This window comes from Rhinatrema bivittatum, chromosome 3 (assembly GCF_901001135.1).
Source record: "Rhinatrema bivittatum chromosome 3, aRhiBiv1.1, whole genome shotgun sequence".
NCBI lineage: Eukaryota > Metazoa > Chordata > Amphibia > Gymnophiona > Rhinatrematidae > Rhinatrema > Rhinatrema bivittatum.
In genome coordinates this window covers 25759136-25778148 of record NC_042617.1, presented here as the reverse complement: position 1 = coordinate 25778148, position 19013 = coordinate 25759136, and the positions used below count along the sequence as shown (strand labels likewise).

The window sequence follows — 19013 nt, the reverse complement described above, 5'->3', positions numbered from 1 at the left end:
CGTACACTAAGTGATGATCAAAAATCCTGCATTTTATCACCACCCCAGGCCCTGCTCCAACCTAAAGACAGCCCTGCCTGTTATTGCAGTAGATCTAGAGCATGGTGAGAGCGTGAGAGCAGAGCTACTCTCAGAGTGCTTGAGGAGGAGCAAAGACTGGGGGTAAGAAGGCCCAGGACTTCCCCCCATGGCTTATGGAAGGACGGTCATAGCAGAATTTCAATACTCTCTGATTCCAAGAACTTTGGTTGAATTGTTTTGAACAGTGTAATGTTTATCTTATTGCTCTGTGTGCTCTTTCTTGTAGTTCCGAGCATCTCTGTTCATGGAGGGCTTCCTGGTTGGAAATATTTCCATCGTGCTGGTTGAGAATGAGACTGGCAAGGCAAAAAGCAGGAAGCTATGGAATTCAAACAGCGGTGAAGGCTTAGGAATCTGGCAGTTGATGGAGCTGCCTCTCCTTGATGTCACAGACAAGTAAGCGCTCTTTTCTTCCCTAATCAGTACCAGGCTTATGACTGTGAGCATGGAAAACCAGGAAGCTCCACATGGCCTTACGTAAAACTGGCGCTTCTGTTACATATACATTCTCTTATTTTCAGTTATCTAAAATCTATTCTGCCATCTGGACAGTTGGCAGATTCCCACTGTCAGCTTGATCGCCGACACCAAGACTCCCCAAATCCGGTCCCAGAGGATCACAAACCATTCTGGTTTTCAGGATTTCCACAATGAATATACAGATAGATCTCATTCATATTCATTATGGAAATCCTGAAAATCAGACAGTTTGCAGCCCTTCAGAACTGGAGTTGGGGACCCCTGGCCTACTCTGCTCCAACTGAGGCCATTATCCTCAAGGCTGGTGCAAGGGTATTAGGAGCCCTAGGCAACCTTACAACCTTGTTTGCTTCCCCACCCCCCATGGCCTTCTCCATACCCAATTAAAAATTATGCAGTTATAATAATAGATTTTACATGAAAAAGGACATTCAAAGTTGAGTCTCCTGAGGTAGAAACATCACGTACAACATATATTTATGTGCACTGCTGTGCTGCCAACCAGAAACCCTGCAAATAAGTTAAAAAGATACATGGAGCCCAAATGATATTAGGCCTATTGTAACACATGTTGGGTGTGGTCTTGGTGCTCAGAAAGCCATGAGTAAATGAAATACAATATAATATACCTCCCATACCAAAACAGCACTTGCTGCCAGTACAAACAGTAACATCCTTACCTATGAAAAAGTAACACTGCAAATATTTCACCAGGCCCTAAAATACCAGTACAGCATCTTTTTTTTTTTTAATTTAAGAATACTTTATTGATGCACTACGTAAGTACAATAAATCAACAAACATAAATTAGAACAATTCTATGAAAATGGAAAAACCACAATAAATAGACTGGTAAAAGATGTGTATAAATGGTAAAACAGATCTATCATGGAGCTTAAGGAGATGAAACCTGGATTGAATTAGGAATAATACAGGTAAGTACTAATATATTTCTAGTCCCAAATAGGCCATTTCTGATACACACACACACACACGGTTCCTAGGCATTTTTAGACCTTAACTCCACTCTGCAATATCAAATCCCATCACCTGATATTGAATGCTATGATCTGCATAGAATAAACTCCCCATAACAAATGTAACCAGGAAGCCACTGAGGGAGCTGTAGATGATCTCCAGTGGCAGGTTAGCTTGCACCTAACGGCTACCAACATATGGCTGACTAGCTTAATCCCGCCTCTTGTGGTGGGTAATATTCCCTCAGAACATGAAGGATAACAGTAGGATGTAAAGGCAGCTGGATTTAGAAATATCACAGAGCCAAGAGGTAATTCCAGGCCAGTATATCTGGATAACCAAGCATGTCTACCAAAATGTGAAATAATGAACCTTTTTCTCCACCATCCCACCAACATCCATCATGAGGAAGGCAACCCATTTTAGATAATCTGTCAGCTATGCAGTACCAGTGGTATAACAATTTGAAACCATTTTCTTGGGCGGTTACACATAGGGAATTGTCCTTAGTTATTCTCAGAAGAATTTTAGAACAATCGTTATCAGGAATCTCCTGGCCAGTATCTTCTGTCCATAAGCATGTAACTTTTTTCGGATGGACCCTTGCTAGAAAATGGGCTATCTAGGGAGGTTCGGGGGGGGGGGGGGGGGGGGGTTAAGAAGTACGCACAAGTTGATATTTCGTAAGCGATACATGTTACCGAACCTGTCCGAACAATTTTACACCTGCTAATGGACTCGCGCAATAAAAATAAACTTTTTTTTTTTTTGCAGCTTTTGGGTGGGAGGTCTGGGTGAAGGGGTTCAGGGTAAAGTCCATAAGAGTCTGCGTGAACTGGAGAATGACTGGGTGGTAGAGATATAGGCAAACTGGTGAGTCCCAGTACACATGCAAGTAATTATTTTCAAAATGGTGTATGCACACACTGGACCTGCTTTCATGTTGAAATCAGGTTATTAGTCGGACATGTGATATATTTTTATGCACCTAAGATGTACATGTGTATGTTTATAGAGTAAGCATTTTCTGGCATTAGAAATATGCCAGAAAATGCTGTGTATTTCTGCCCCAAAAGTACATATGCATGTACTTTTGGGGCAGAAATACACAGAATTTTATAAACTGTGCAGCGCCCACCACATAAGTCTCTGCATATCCACTTACACTCGCAAACTGTGTCCCGGAGTCAGTTTTGAAACTTGGACTTTGTATGCAGTGCAACAATGGAAAAACAGAATCATCACCTCCTCCTCGTAAAACATCTGACAATAAAATGAAGAAATATAAAACATAAATCATAATAGTAAAACCATATTAATAAAAAGAATAAATGTTTCAGAACAGCTGATGGAGTATCTGGTGTGGTTACCCTTACAATGGATTACTAAATTTAACCAATAACCTTATGTTATGAACTCATTAGTTTCAGGAAGCAGACACAGATAATTTTAGGCAGTAGTCAATCAGTTTATTAGCAGCATAAGGTAAAACAAGGTGTAAAATGGTACAAATATATATATTTTTTTTGTTTAGTTTGTTTCAGTTTTAGTTTCACAGCACAAAGCAATGCAGTAAAAGATCATCAGAATTTAAGCATTATCTAAGCTCAATTTTGCATTTAGGAATTATGGAATGCCAAACTAATTAGTATAGCTGAAAGTCATTTAGTCACTGTTCTCACCCTCCAAGGTACTGCACAAGCCTAGGGTCACTCCTGTAACAGGTCACTGCCTCGACACCAAGGGGTAACTCAGCAAAGCCCCTTATAGTGGATGACAGTTAAAACCCACAAAGTCTCACAGAGGCCTCCATGAGATATGATGGCCGAAAAAGAATAAGATTCACTAATTGGCCAATGGTCTTTCCAGGGGTGTTGGCAAGAACAGCTGCTTCTCGGTTACGGAGCAGACTATGCCGAGCACCTGAAACTCAGCTTGCAGGTTTACTGCAGCAATTAAAGTTCTGTTAATGAAGCTCTCTTGGCAGAGCTTTGGGGAATCTGAGGGAAAAGCCCTCAGCAAAGGCTCTTTCCGATAATGTCCGTCGTCTGGGTAACTCACAGTCCCTTTTCTCCGAGTCAAACCTCATTGAATATTCTTTACTGGCTGTCACCACCCCCTATAGACACAAGATTGCTGGGATGCAAATGATGTTGTCTGAGTCACAATGCATAGGACTATTCTCATGAGGATTAATGAAGTTCAAACAGTTTGTTAGCATTTCATAGCTGGATTCAAAGGTTTTACCAAGTACATATCTCACAGTTCTGGTCCAAGGTTTTCTTCTCATTTTGGAAGGTGATGAGAACTCTGATATGAAGAAACAAAACATAGTCTTTTCTCCTTTTTTTGAAAGTTGCCAAATCATCACTTGGCTGCAAACTCCATGTTTGCATTGCTTTAGGCCTTCACTTTTTACTCAATATGTGTGAATAGCACTAGTAGGCCTCAAGTTCATGATCCACATCCTGTTTAGGGTCACTGGCATTTACCCTATAATCCAATAAATAAAACTCATATAAAAATGTAAAGCATTTATTAATTTACCAAACACCAATAAAATATTTCAAAACAGTAGACACATCAAATAACATCCAATAATTAAAGCTAATAAAGATAAACTATCCCCTGCTTTCTACTTGGGACCTTTTGTTTTCCATCACTCTGAGATTGTGGTAGATTTGGGGGGGGGGGGGAGGATGGATGCAAAAACTTTCTGCTCTCTCTCGTAAATACACATTCTTTAACATATACATGTTCATTCTCTCACATACACTCTCTTTCACACGTTCACTCATATATACACCTACACATGCTTACACTCTCACTCATGCTCCCTCTCTCTCACACATACATACACACATTCTCATACTCACTCACACACATGTTCCTTCTCTCACTCATACCCACACTCCCACTCTGTATCATTCACTCGTGTTATTTCATGCTCATGTACACACATTCCCTCTCACTCAAATACAATTTCCCTCTGTCACTCACATACACTCCCACTCTCTCTCATACATATACACTCCCTCTCAATAAGCCAGCTCTATTTCATTCTCATTCACTCTCACAGACTCTCACACTCTCTCTCTTACATACACACAGATTCCCACTCTCAATTAGACAACTCTCTCTTTCACAATCACACATATACTCCCACTCACACGCTACGTATCTCCCTCTCTGTCTTCGGTCATCAAGCCTCTTCCCTTACTTTTTTGATGACTTGCTCTGCTGGAGACCTTGCTGGGCCTCTTCCTCTGATATTCGGCCGCCAGTGAGATAGGTTCCATTGGCAGTCCTGTTGGGCCTTTCTCCTCTTCTCTTTGGCTATCAGGCCTCACTACTGCTTTTTCAACTGCCAGCAGGATAAGCTCCACCAGGAGACTCACCAGGCATCTCTCCTTGCTTCTTTGGCTGCCAGCAGGATGGATTCCATCAGTGGCCTGGTCGGGCCTCCCCCCTTGCATTTATGGCCTTGGGTGGAATGGCATCTGCTGGCGACACTGTCAGATCTCTCCCTCTCTTCTTAGGCTACTGGGAGTATGGGTTTTGCCAGCAGTCAGGGGCTCATGATGGTGTTTTTCGCCACCTCCCCCTCCTCCCTCCAAGGCTTGGTGCCCTAGGCATTAAGAACATCAATCAGCTGTGAACTGTACATGCCTAAAAGGCTGAAGGGCATTGATCCTGTACCATAGCTGCAAGTTAGCTTGCAGTCCATCCTAGGAAACATAATAGCTTTGCTTATGGAACTAGGCAGAAAGTGACATACAGGTCGTGAATCATATTACAGTATTAAACAGTAATAAATATACAAAAAAAATCTCAAAATGAGAGAACACATTACAGGTGTCTATCTAACACATGCTCACAATTCTCGGCCTACAAATAAGACTGCTTGAAAAGATAAGTCTTCAGCAGTGTATTAAATGACTACAAATAAGACTGCTTGAAAAGATAAGTCTTCAGCAGTGTATTAAATGACTACAAATAAGACTGCTTGAAAAGATAAGTCTTCAGCTGTGTATTAAATGACTAAAATAGGACTGCTTGAAAAGATAAGTCTTCAGCAGTGTATTAAATGACTACAAATAAGACTGCTTGAAAAGATAAGTCCTCAATAGTGTATTAAATGACTACAAATAGGACTGCTTGAAAAGATAAGTCTTCAGCAGTGTATTAAATGACTACAAATAGGACTGCTTGAAAAGATGAGTCTTCAATAGTGTCTTGAATGTCTTTAGACAGTAACTGATGCATCGCTTCTGGAAATGAATTCCAGAGAATGGGAATGGCAACTGAAAAGGAAATTCCCACATTACTGCAAGATAAGCCTGTCTTGCAAAGGGAACATCCAGGAGTCCTCTCTGAGAGGATCTCAACGATCAAGTAGACTAGTGCATCTATAAAATGGCATTTGACCATAGAGACTCATTGGAATTAATCAGTTTGAAAACTGCAGTACCAATTTTAGAATGTATATGCTGTAGGCTTGACAACCAGGCAGATCTGTGAGCACTGCAGTAATCTGGTCTCTACAACTTGCACCTGATATAAATCGGGCAGCTGACTTCACTAGTAGTTGTAGTGGTCTCAGTGCAATTGCCAGGAGTCCAAGGTAAATGGCATTACAATAAACAATCAGTGGTAAAATGGACACCTGCACTACTGCCCAAAAGTCAGTGTTATGCCCACTGGCTGTGACCACCTGCAGCCGGCTCAACTCATGTCATGCTTGGCCCTTTACTCCTGGTACTCTCGCAGCCGCAGCCAGTCGCTGCGTGTTCCACATGGCGGCTGGGATGATGCCGACTAGCATTCCGACCCTGGACCTCTCTAGGTGTGCCCCATCTGTCCTCCCTTTAAAGGGTCAATGGCAGGAACTTCAGGCTCATCCCCAGCTGATGACATCCCCGGCCCGGTATATTTAAGGACTACCTCTCTCCTCCACTAACTGACTTGGCAATGAGTTCCATGGTTCTTAGCTGGTGCCTGCTTCAGTTCTCCAGACCTGTTGTTCCTGTTCTACGGATCTCTGCTCTGCTCGTCGGAATCCTGCCTCAGCGCCCGGCTCCTCGGGGTCTGACTCAGCGCTTCTACAGCTGTGACCCTGCCTTGGCACCCTGCTCCTTGGGGCCTGGCTCAGCACTTCTACACCTGGCACCCAGTCTCTGCGCTGTTGTTCCTCGAGGCCTGCCTCAGTGCTTCTACATCTGGGACCCTTTCTCAGCATCCCGCTCCTCGGGGTCTGGCTCAGCACTTCTACATCTAGGACCCTGCCTCGGTGCCCCGCTCCTCGGGATCTGGCTCAGTGCTTCTACATCTGGTACCTGCCTCAGCGCTCCCGCTCCTCGGGACCTGGCTCAGTACTGTTACATCACAAGACCCTGTCTCGGTGCTTCCGCCCCTCGGGGTCTGGGTCAGAGATTCTACGTCACGAGACTCTGTCTCTATGCTCTCGCTCAGGACCTGGCTCAGTACCTCTACACTACAAGACTGTGTCTCCTCGGGGTATCTCTCAGCGCTTCTACTTCACAGGTTCCTGCTGCTACGCTGCCGCACCTCGGCGCTCCTACCCCACTAGAACCTGTCACAGCGGATTCCCTGCTCAGGGTCTGCTTCAACATACCATTACTCAGGCCCCTGCTCCTGCACTTCCTTCCCACGGGGCCTGCTCTCCTGTCTCCGGAACTGCAGTAGCATCTCATCACTTGAGTCCTCTCTCTCTCCTTGAGGGAACCTTGACCTTGGACTAAATCTGACCTTTCTGACCTTCCAGCCGCCTGTTTCCTCCGGGACCACCTACATAGAGGCCCACCTAAGACCAGCCAGCCCCGGCACCCAGTGGCTCAACCTGCGGGGATCGAGGGCTGGTACTGGTAAAGTTCCTGTTAGCCTATGCTCCCGGCCAGCCTCGCCTCCCAATGGTGGGGACCTGCGGGGCTCAACCCCGCAGGTAGCGCCAACCCCACTTCGGGGCAAGGGTCCACAGTTCCTAACAGTCAGAAGCCTCAAGCAAGAGTTTCATCCCAAGCAGAACACGTAGTTTATTGAAGCCTGCTCGCATAACAGGTTTGATATGAGGACAAAAGGACAGGTTCGAGTCTATCCATATTCCAAGACCTTTGATGCAAAAACAAATTGGAAATTCCCTCTTCCTCCCCACTTATCTGTGAATTTACCTAAGCCTTGCTGATGTTTCATGATGTCTGAGCTTGCCTCTCCTACTTTGAGTGCTGGACACATCCATACTGCCACTCAGTACAAGATGGTTTTGTTTTCTCCCCATTTTGAACCTCTGTGTTTCATGTGATTGAGCATAGGAGGGTTTTTATAACTGGTTTAACACCCTGTGCTCCACCCTCTAGTTTGTTTGCTCCCCCACCCGCTTTTATGACAGGCAGCATTAGAATTTATGGTATGATCATGGGGTGTATAGTGCTTTTTAACTGGTTATCAATAAAGTCGCCATGGTGGCAATGCCGGAGGCGCTGAGTGGACAGTGCTGAACCCTCCCGGTGTCCGGCACTGGCATCAGCCCTCTCACCTCCTGAGGAAACAGCAGCAGGACACTGGTATATACCATGAAGCGGAGGAATGACTCCCATTGAGAGGAGGAAGCAGACGCTGATGCCCACAGGGCCGCAATGCCCAGGGACCGCCTATTGCCCACCCACCACCAGCGAGGGACAAGCGCGGCGGCAACACTGGAGGCGCTTGTGCCATTAGGCGCGCAATAAAGGAGCCTGCCCCTTCATGCACAACTGATGTGAAGCACAAAGCCATGCCAGGGAGAGAAACCAGTCAACACACTGCACGCCAGGACCCAACCCCAGCTACTCCAACAGAGATGTAAGGCACCAGCTGGACCAGCATAGGAAAAGTGCTTCCTACATTCTCTCTCCAGAAGCAAGGAGGTTAGAAGAAGACGTCAGCAACAGTGACATTGAGCCTTCCCACCAATCAGCTCACTGCCCGCTCAGCACCAAGAGAGCGAGAGCAAGAGCTGAAGGAGAATGGGGCAGGCTCACCTCCACTCGAGCCCCGACAGAGAGACGCGGCTCACCTCCACCCAAGCCACAACTTAGGAGAGACAGTGACGTGAGGCCACAGGACGGGGGCACTTCTGAGAAAGAAGACACCGGCGCCAGCCGGCCTACACCTGCCCATCGACTGTCCCCCTGCCTACACACCACACACACTGCTATTCATTTCTCTCTGTAACCATTACTATTAATTGAAACCATTCCAACAATGGAGCACATAAACTTCATAGAACCCATACTTGGACAGGGCATCTATGGTGAACTAAGAAAGCAAACACAAAAACAGAACAAAAGCAGGAATACAAAACAAGGCTTCTACATGATGATTAACAACTCTCCTACAATTTCGTCCTGCCTAATGTTTACACGCCTACTATTGAACGTTGAGTCACTTGCAAAAAAAAATTCCCACTGATAAATGATTTGTTAGAAGATACAAATCCAACTATCGTCTGCATTTCTAAAACTTGGCTGAATAACAAAGATAATGTTCTTTTAAATCAATTCGATCACCCCAAATATGATGTCTTCCACTTCCCAAGACCTAAATGGTAAAGGTGGAGGCCTAATAATAATCTGTAAAAAAAGATCTCAAACTCACACCTTACAACCTGCAAATTATTCTGCCCTACGAGGTGGCAATATTAAAATCACCACTAGTAAACATAGGATTGGTCTATTGCACTCTTGGAACTTTCCAAAAAGATTGCTCACCCCTAATCAAATTATTCACTAAAGCATTTCCATCACCAGACTCTACAATAATAGTAGGAGACTTTAACCTACATGTTAATAGAAAACCTAGAACAAGAGCGTATGAAATCTTTTTGGTTATAGTGGAATCAATGGGATGGTCACAATTTGTAACCAACCCCTCTCATAAAGCTGGACATATCCTAGATTTAATATTTGCCAATGACAATAATTGCTTAATCAATACCTCCCACAATACATTGCCCTGGTCAGATCACCAACTAATAAAAGCATAAATAACACTCCTCATCACGAAGCAAACAAATTCAAACAATAATCAAACTTTCACCATCAGAAAGAAGATAAAACCGGACATTCTTGAAGAATCATTGAAAAATAAGCTAGTTGAATTCAATTAATCTAATGCAACCTCCACTTTTAACTCCTGGGATAAAATCATCAATGATATTGCTAATAACCTAAGCCCAGTACAGACAAAACTGTTCCAAAATGAATGGAATACCTCAAAACAAAAGAAACCTTGGTACAACGAAGAGCTGAGACAAACTAAACAGACACTTAGAAATCAGAGAACCAACAGCAGAAACGTCCATCAGCTGTATCCTTAGAAAAATACAGATCCCTTCTATCTAAATACCGTGAACAAACCAATAAAACAAAAAGAAGACTACTATGCAAAACAGATTAATGGAGTATATTTAATGCCAAATTACTCTTCGAAACCGTCAAAAACTTCATAAAGGACCCATCTTCCTCCACCTCGAGAATATACAACTTCTCAGAGAAGGTCTGCAATGAATATGCCACTTCCTTGTTAGATAAAATAAATAGATTAAAAACTCAGTTCCCCACTTACTCGCTAAGAAATGAACATGAAGGAAAACCTGGAAGTCCTACATGGAACACTTTCGACATAGCAGCCAAACTAGAAATAAATCAAATCATTTCCAAAATTTAAACCTGCTAATCACCCACTATACCCAATTCCGGCAAGTTCCCTGAAAATTGTACATAAGGTAATCTTTCCAACAATCGCAACCATAATAATCAACCACTCACTCTCAGAAGGACTGGTCCCATGTATAGCGAAACAAGCTGTGATCAAAGCAATCCTGAAAAATAAAACTGGGAAAAGCCTCCCCCCTGCTGGTGGCTACCCGTGAAGAGCAAGGTAGAGGAGGAGGGAAGAAGCGAGAAGAGCAAGGGGAGAAGGGAGACAGATGGAAGGGGAGCAAGGAAAGGGAAAGGGAAGAGCAGGGGAGAGGAACAAGGGGAAAGAAGGAAGGAGGAGAGTATGGGGAGGGAAGTAGGGTGGTGATATGGGTGGGTGAAAGAGGGGAGGGGAAAGAAGTGAGGGGGAGAGGAAGAGGTGGGAAGGGAAAGGGAATGGACGGAGGACTGGAAAGAGGAAGAGTGCGAGTAGGAGTTTATTTTTAGAAAAAAATTGTTAATGCAGCCAAGTATCTGTGGCAAAGAAACGGGGTGTGCCCGGGGCAGGGGAGGTTGGGGAATGACTCTACAGGCATAGATACCGTTGAATCATCACTTCTGATGGGCCCTTCCTCTAGTCTAGTCTACTGTAATAATTCCCTTATGGACTGTCTGTGAAGGCACATTCCAGCAGTGGCCACAAGATGGCAGTATGTGCTGTTATAATAGCAGACACTGATGCCTTCTGGCCACTGCCAGTACTGCAGCCTCTCGCATTACCTGGGCAGACACAAGACTACTCTCACACTAGATTCATCCTGGATAAATTTGCTGGGCATATTGGACCAGTATGGTCAGGGAAAGCAGGCCACACGTGCTGGCTGCGGTTCACCTGCTTCAGAGTCAGGGGCAGTGGTTTGGGAGCACAGAGACAGAATCAGCCAGAGGTGAAAGCCACGGGGCCAGAGGCGTGTACGGCCGTCGTGCATTTCATCAGAGCCACACTAATGGCAAGCATAATGCACAAATGTGGCATGAGCAGACATTGTGAGGCTGAGGTGGCAAAGGAAACAGGGTGCCCTTATGTTAATGGTGAGGGAGAAAATGGCTATGGGTAAGAGGAGAGGGGGGAGAGGGATGAGGAAGAAAAGGGTAAGCAGAAAAGCATTATGGGGAGGCAGTTGTGAGATGGGAGGATGTGGGGGAAGAGAGGTATGGGGTGGATGGAGGGAAAAGAGGGGTTTTTCAAAAGAAATGCTCATTTTACCACAAATCTTTTGCAGGTTTCGTTTAGTAGAAACATAAAAGCATAGAACATGATTGCAGATAAGGACCATAAAGCCCATCTAATCTTCCCAAGTTATTTCCTGGTGCACTATCGTTTGGAGAGCAGGGTTTAGCAGCCTCCGGCATGCACATCACCCGGGTAGCCTGCAGCCTCCTTTTCCATCAGCACACCGTGCTCTAAGAAGGGCTTTTTTCATACTTCATGCCCCACGAGGCCGTCCCAGCCATCGGAGTTTTGAAAATCCCCGACGTGCTGGCACTTTTTCAGGAGAGACATGTCATGTGGGTCAAAGAGGAGGGGGTACTTCTTGCAGCCCAAACCTGTATCTGGGCAAGGGGAAAACCCCCGGAGGAGACTGCCTATCATCGAGAAGAAACTTCTTCCTCCCTTCCCCGCCCACCGCAGCACGGCAGCGTCCCCGCCTTTCTCACCCGGGGCCTCTGCCATGGAGCCCAGCTAATCTCAGTTCCACCTTCACTTTGTTCCTCGACATAGAGTCCTGGAAGTTAGCAGCTGATAAGGACGTCAAGGCCTCCACCTGCTCCCCCTCCCACCGCCCTTCTGTGAAACAGGGCTGCCTTCGGTTACTCATGAGACTGCCGCCCTCCGGAGTTACCACGAGATAGCCGGAGCACCCTTAACCCGCTGCAGTTCTCCACTGAAGGAGGACCCTTGGCCTCCGCTCGCTTCACTTTTAATATGCATTGCGTTCCCTTCACTGGCTTTCTGATGGGTCCTTTCACTGACGGCGCAGTTAGCGAAATGCCGCTACGGTTCTCTGCCGCCCCGGAGTTTCATACGGAAGCCAGCGGGAGAAGGACCGAACCTCTGCTTCTCCTGCTGGCTTAATTGTACAGGTTTGGGAGTTGGGGAGCGTAGAAGGGGAGGATCAGATGGATGGGGAATTGGGAGGGGAACGGATCAGGGATGCACGCGGGCTGCTTACTCTCTCATTGGGGTCTTTGGGAGGGGGGGGGGGACGGGAGGGATGGGGGCTGCTCGCGGGCTGCGGGCTCTTTTATTCTGGAGATTGGACAGGAGCGGACGGGCTGCGGCTGCACAGCCTCTTGTGGGGTATTTTTTTTGGCAGGAAGCAATTCTCCGGCCAACCAAAGTTAGCCGGAGAACTTTACCCCGGCTACCGTTAATATTTAAAGGTAGCCGGGCAGATTTAAACCACGCCTTGCAAAGCCCACACATCCTGCCCCTTTTTTATTCGGCTAAGCTTTAGCCGTGTGGAGGCCAATATTCAGGAAGCCGTCTAGGGGACGGGTTGTGCAGCTAAAGTTAGGCGGATAACTTGTCCTGTATATTCAGCAGGATAAACGTGGAACTGAATATGCTGTGCTTAAAGTTCTCCGGCTTAGGTTAAACTTGCTCTTGCAGTGCTGTCTCTCTCGTAGAGCAGTGCTGGGAGTAGGGCGAAGTGTCCCTTGCTCCTGGCAAACTAATTTAAGGTATCGGGAGGGTCGGAGCACTGCCACACGGTAAACACTTGTGGGTGGGTGGGTGAGTGGGAGGAGTGGGAGCGTGCAGTATGTTTGGGGGGGGGGGAGGGGGTTCTTGTTTAAATTTTAAAGAGCTGGGGGGGAGTGAGGAGGACACGGCCCAGTAAGGCCTTTACAAGATTTTTTTTGGGGGTGGGAGGGGAGCGTGGGGATGGGACTGGGGATGGCCTGCTGTATGTATTTTATTGGTTTTCATTTTTAACTCTGCTACCTTGCCGGATACGTTTAAAGATATGCAGTTAAGTAGCACATTTTCCAGCCACCCAGGGCCAGATAACCTTAGACCTGTTGGGAAGCAGTTCTGAAGTTAGCCAGCTGACCTAGCCGGATATATGCGATATTTTCTTAGTCAGCTGGCTCACTCATCCCCTCCCAGAAATACCCCTGAAACGCCCCTTTTATCTCCAGGTAAATTATAGCCGGATAAGTAGCTGAAGAATACGTCTAATTTGCCATTTAGACAGATAACTTTTGAAAATGGACCTTGTAATGACTTACACGAGTAAAACAGGACCATTCGGCTTAGAAGGGCTTTGAAAACAGAGGGGTTTGTCCGGCTAAGTCTTGAACTTAGCCGTGCAAGCCCTTTTGATTATCAGCCTCATAATGTCTCATGTTTTACGCATGTGCATTGCAGCGCAGGACCTCCATGCGCACCGGCTGTGAGACGAATAGGGGAAGATGCATCTGAGCCGTCTGTTGTGGCACTGGAGCCTCTCGGATCCAGAGCTTCCAAGATGGCCAGATTGCAATAAATTTACCTCTGATGTAAACCTTCCTCTGTGGGAGTTGTGATGCACTCCATGTTGGCTTCATCTTTGAGAGCCTGGGGTGTAACATAGGCTGCCAATTCAACAGGATGCTGTCCGCGCTCGGATGCCTGATTAACATCGATGAAGCCAAGTTTGAAGAATACTATGTGCGTTCTTGTGCGGTCCGCGTCCGCTCCCCTGTTGTGTCCTTTGATTAGCGTGTTTCCTTTTAAGTAGCTTAGTTTTTCCCACATCAATGATTATTCCCGTCCTTGATGTCATTTAAAGCACTTTGCTGTTTATTGGGAATAAATGAGTTATAAAAGCCTCCCGTGAAGCAAGTAAATCATTAAAACATGTAACTAATAAGCCAGAGCACGGTTAATTAAAGGGGAAGCACTGTCTTTTCAGATTTTATATCTTGTGCTGCCTTCCTCGATGAAAGTTGCAAATGGTTGGGGTTTTTATTTGTAACGGGTGCTCTTTTTTGAAAATTGCCTTAGTTTTGTGCTGGGCCATCAGAGTGCTTTCAGCTGTCTTGCCTTCATCTCTCCCTGGATGCCAGGATATATCCCAAGATGCATCTTTCTCAGTGACATCAAAGTGCTGTTTTCTGTGCAGCCTGAGAACTACAGTGGTCATTAGCGTTCCCCTCACGCACACACACACACACACACACACACACACGCAATCACACACACACACATGCCTCCTGCTGCTATTCCTTGCTTCTATCTCCTAAGCTTTATCTGCCACCCCTCCTTAGAGCTCCTGACTTTCAACCACCCCCCAATCTCCAGCCATCGCTGTTATTTGTGGCCCTCCAGCCACCATTAATGCCTCTCTACGGGGCCGTCCCCAGCTCCTCCGTTTCTCGTTGCCACTCCTCAGGGTGTTCCCTGACTTACAACTGCCATTGTTCCTTGATACCAGACCTTACAGCAGTGAATGCTGCCTTTCTTTGGCACCTCCGTCCACCCCCTGTCTCCTCTCCTTGGACCCCTCCTGACCTTCGGTTGCCATTTCCTTCCCTCTTCAGCCGTCTACCAATCTTCACTGTTCCTTGATCTTCCTCGATCCCCAGCTTTTGCTGCTGCCCTTCAATCCCCCTGTTGACCTCCAGCCACCATTTGTCCTGTGCTCTCTTCCTGACCATGGCTGCTCTTGGCCCCTCTCCTGACCCTCAGCCACTTCTTCTCCATGGCTCCCCCTCCAATATCTTCATTCCTCGCCCCCTCCCCCCACCTTATGACTCTTCAGTCTCTCCTACCAGCTTCCAGTCACCATTCTTCCTTGGTCTCCCCGTATTCTGCAACCTCCTGTTCCCACTCCTTTTTAGCCCCCTCCCACCTCCTGCTGTGTCTCTTCTCAGCTCCTTTCTCAGTCAACACCTCTTCTTGGTCTCCCTTCTGACCCTTACCACCTCCACCACCACCAACAGCCCCTTTTGCTCCTTGGATTGCTTCCCAATCTCCAGCCACTTCTTCACCTTGGCCCCAGCCAACCTCTAGCTGGTACTTGTAGTGGGATGAGGATGGGGGTTATGTATGGTTTGGTGGTTAGAATACAGATGTAGGATGTAATTATGACCACTTGCTCTGCCAATGACACTGCAAATTTGGGTACATCCCATTACCTTCTGATGCTTCAATTTTCCCCTTTGCTATTGGGTGGCAGCAGTGGTAGATGGCATTGCATCATGCTCCTCTTTTCTGTTTGGAAAATCTATTAGATTTGTCCTAGTTGCCTAAAAACGGGTTGCGAGGTCACCTGTTGTCAACTCTGCTGCAAATGCTTCCGAAATGCTTTTGCCATGGGGCACACTGGGATCCCGTTTCAATGAAATGTACTACATCAATCCAAATTTCCTGTTGATTAGGATAAGCAAGACTATAACAACATGGGATCAACATTACCAAAAGAGCAAGACTGAATCAGAACAAATGAGTTGATATTCACTAAACTATCTAGTTGTTCTGCATGATGTCTCTTCTTCAAGGGGAAGTACCATAGCATTTTTCTTTTTCGAAGATTTAACCCTTTGACTACGAAGGTGTTTGTCACCCATAAGGCCAAAGGAATTTGTGGGAGGTTTATGCAATACAGTTTTCAAACCTAAAGAACTTGTTCACTAATCATGTTTACCTAGGCAAATTAAATTATACCCTTTTTATTGCAAAAAAAAAAAAAAAAGTGTACATTGGTACAAGCTCTTGTAGCTGCCATATCCCTCTCCAAGCAGTGAAAGTGTATGGACCCGGAGTGATTGTTTTCAGTAGTCCTGTTCCACTTCAAGAAAGATTATCCCTAACTTAACATTGTAGGACAAAGGACAGTCATCCATTCCTGAAACTCTCATTTGGTCTACTTTTAGAAAATACAACACTGTCGGGCCGATACAGTACAGTGCGGTCCGGTGGAGCGCACTGTTAGCCCAAGTTTCGATGCACGTTTTCGATGCGCTAGCTTTACCCCTTATCCAGTAAGGGGTAATAGTGCATCAAAAATGCGCATCTAACCCCCCCGAAACTAATAGTGCCTGCAACATGCAAATGCATGTTGATGGCCCTATTAGCTATTCCCGCGCAATCCAGAAAGCAAACGGGCGGATTTTCAAAGCCCTGCTCCCGTAAATCCGCCCGGATTTACACGAGCAGGGCCTTGCGCGCCGGCGCGCCTATTTTCCATAGGCCGCCGGCGCGCGCAGAGCCCCGGGACTCGTGTAAGTCCCGGGGTTTTTTGACGGGGCCGTGTCGGGGGCGGGGCCGATCGATGCGGTGTTTTGGGGGCGGTCCGGGGGCGTGGTTTCGGCCAGGGGCAGTCCGGGGGCGTGGCCGCGCCCTCCGGAACCGCCCCCGGGTCGCGTCTCGGCGCGCGTGGATTTACGTGGAGAAAGGTAGGGGGGGTTTAGATAGGGCCGGGGGGGGGTAGGTTAGGTAGAGGAAGGGAGGGGAAGGTGAGGGGAGGGCGAAAGCGAGTTCCCTCCGAGGCCGCTCCGATTTCGGAGCGGCCTTGGAGGGAACGGAGGCAGGCTGCGCGGCTCTGCGCGCTCCAGCTGCCCAAAATCGGCAGCCTTGCGCGCGCCAATCCTGGATTTTAGCAGATACGCGCGTAGCCGCGCGTATCTACTAAAATCCAGCGTACTTTTGTTTGCGACTGGTGCGCCAACAAAAGTACGCGAACACGCATTTTTTGAAAATCTACCCCACAATGACTGAGCCCCTGAGGGATGTGCCCCTTTGTCTGTCAAAAAGGCAGGTCACGCCTCCTGACCCGTAGCTGACCCAGGGCACCGGAATATTCCTGCGCTGCTTCCAGGTTAATGTTTTGCCCCGTGCACATCCTCTGCACTTCTAGCAGATATTTACCACTATCCAGCGCCATTCAAGGCTCCCATAAAGAGGAATCCTGCATTTTTACCATTAAACCTTTCAGCACCTTTAGCCTCTATGCACTCTCTGTGGCATAGGGGCCACTCTTCACTACTGTACTTGTCCCATTTAATGTTCTGGTTGGATTTACTGTCTGCTGACACAATAATAGTAAATGGTTCTTTGGGAAGGTCACAGAATTGTGGTATTGGGGTGACCGAGACCCTGTCTCATCCCCCACGCAGGCTACGACCCTGAAGATAAATCATATTAATAAATATGATTTCTCATGTGGTATTCCCCACCCCAAGCATAGGGGTAATTCACAGTCTGAACCAAGCGGGGGCCACACTTTAAAAAAAATCCGATTAAGTAGAAAGTTATCTGACCACACAAGGCCAGATAACTTAAAAACTAGAGTTGTGAATAGGAACCGGAATAGGTTCCAATTCCGGTTCCGATTCACATCGAAAAATTTTTTCGTGCGATCCGATCGGGTTTTTTTTTATCGGCTGCGCCCGAGCCGATAAACAAAAAACCCACCCCGACCCTTTAAAACAGATCCCTTAGCTTCCCCCACTCTCCTGCCCCCCCCCCCCAACTTTTTAAAAGTACCTGGTGGTCCAGTGGGGGTCCCGGGAGCGATCTCCCGCTCTCGGGCCGTCGGCTGCCACTAACAAAAATGGCACCGATGGCCCTTTGCCCTTACCATGTGCCATTGGCCAGCCCCTGTCACATGGTAGGAGCACTGGATGGCCCACGCCATCTTTAAAGATGGCTCCGGCCGTCCATTACTCCTACCATGTGACAGGGGCCGGCCAATGGCACGAGTACCACATGGCAAGGGCAAAGGGCCATCGGTGCCATTTTGATTAGTGGCAGCTGACGGCCCGAGAGCAGGAGATTGCTCCCGGGACCCCTACTGGACCACCAGGTATTTCAATCGTCAGAAAAACGATTCACATCCTTATTAAAAACCTAGCCAATTATATTCAAACTTAGTTTTTTTCAGTTATCCATCTACATGTAGTTGGATAAGTTTAGACTAGCAGCAGGACGTTTAACTCACTGAATATACGAGATAAGTTTTCTGACTAACTTTAGCGGGATAATTTGTCTGCTGAACGGCTTTACTGAATATGGAGCTCATTACTTCCAGGAAGCTTCCCGATCCCCTCTGGCTAGAAGAAAGAATATTTGTTTTATTGCTTTGAGGATTTCAGGAAACTAAGGTGACAGCCGTATTTACAAAGTCATTTATTTAACGTGGGTAAAAAGTGTTTTGGATCGGTTCAGGGGAGGTTCCAAGATGGCTGACTGAAGCGTGGTCGACGAGGACGCTCGCTCTTGCTGAAGCTACCAGGATCGTAATATTGACCGAACTTGGTAGATATTTACCTTAAAATTACTTTTATGGGACGGAAAAGAAAACCGAGGACTGTATCTTACCCCGCGATCTCTCCTGGGCAGTCATTCACGGGACCCATGGACGCCCACATCTCCCGCAGTACTCCTTTGCCGGGGAACCAGCCGCTGGAGAGCGGGGGAGGGGAATTTGAGCTCCCCTCTCTCCCTGGCTCTATTTCACCATTGAGCCCGGCGCAACGAACGCCTCCTGGCAACCCTGCGGATGCGAGACCTACCTCGATAGCTGTAGAGGCTCCGTGCACCCAAGTGGTACAATCGGTTCTCTCTGCGGGGCACAGCGAGGTGGGGGTGGAATCCGCAAGCCCGACGGCCATCTTGGGTGAAGGAACCAGGAGAAGAATGAGAGACGGGGGAAGAGAGGAAAACCTCGGAACCGACCAGGAGTTTGCATGGACTGAATTAACAATTCCAGAACTGCCCTCAGTCCCAAG

General features: G+C 47.0%; 1 protein-coding gene across 1 annotated transcript in view; it reads left to right on the top strand.

Annotated features, from left to right (window-relative positions):
• The first annotated feature begins 318 nt into the window (after window positions 1–318).
• Window positions 319–19013, top strand: part of ALK (ALK receptor tyrosine kinase) — a 248482-nt gene continuing 229787 nt past the window's right edge. Inside the window, 1 exon segment of the mRNA XM_029593009.1 lies at window positions 319–477. Within this exon segment, the coding sequence (XP_029448869.1) occupies window positions 326–477 (152 nt within the window). The 5' untranslated portion in view covers window positions 319–325.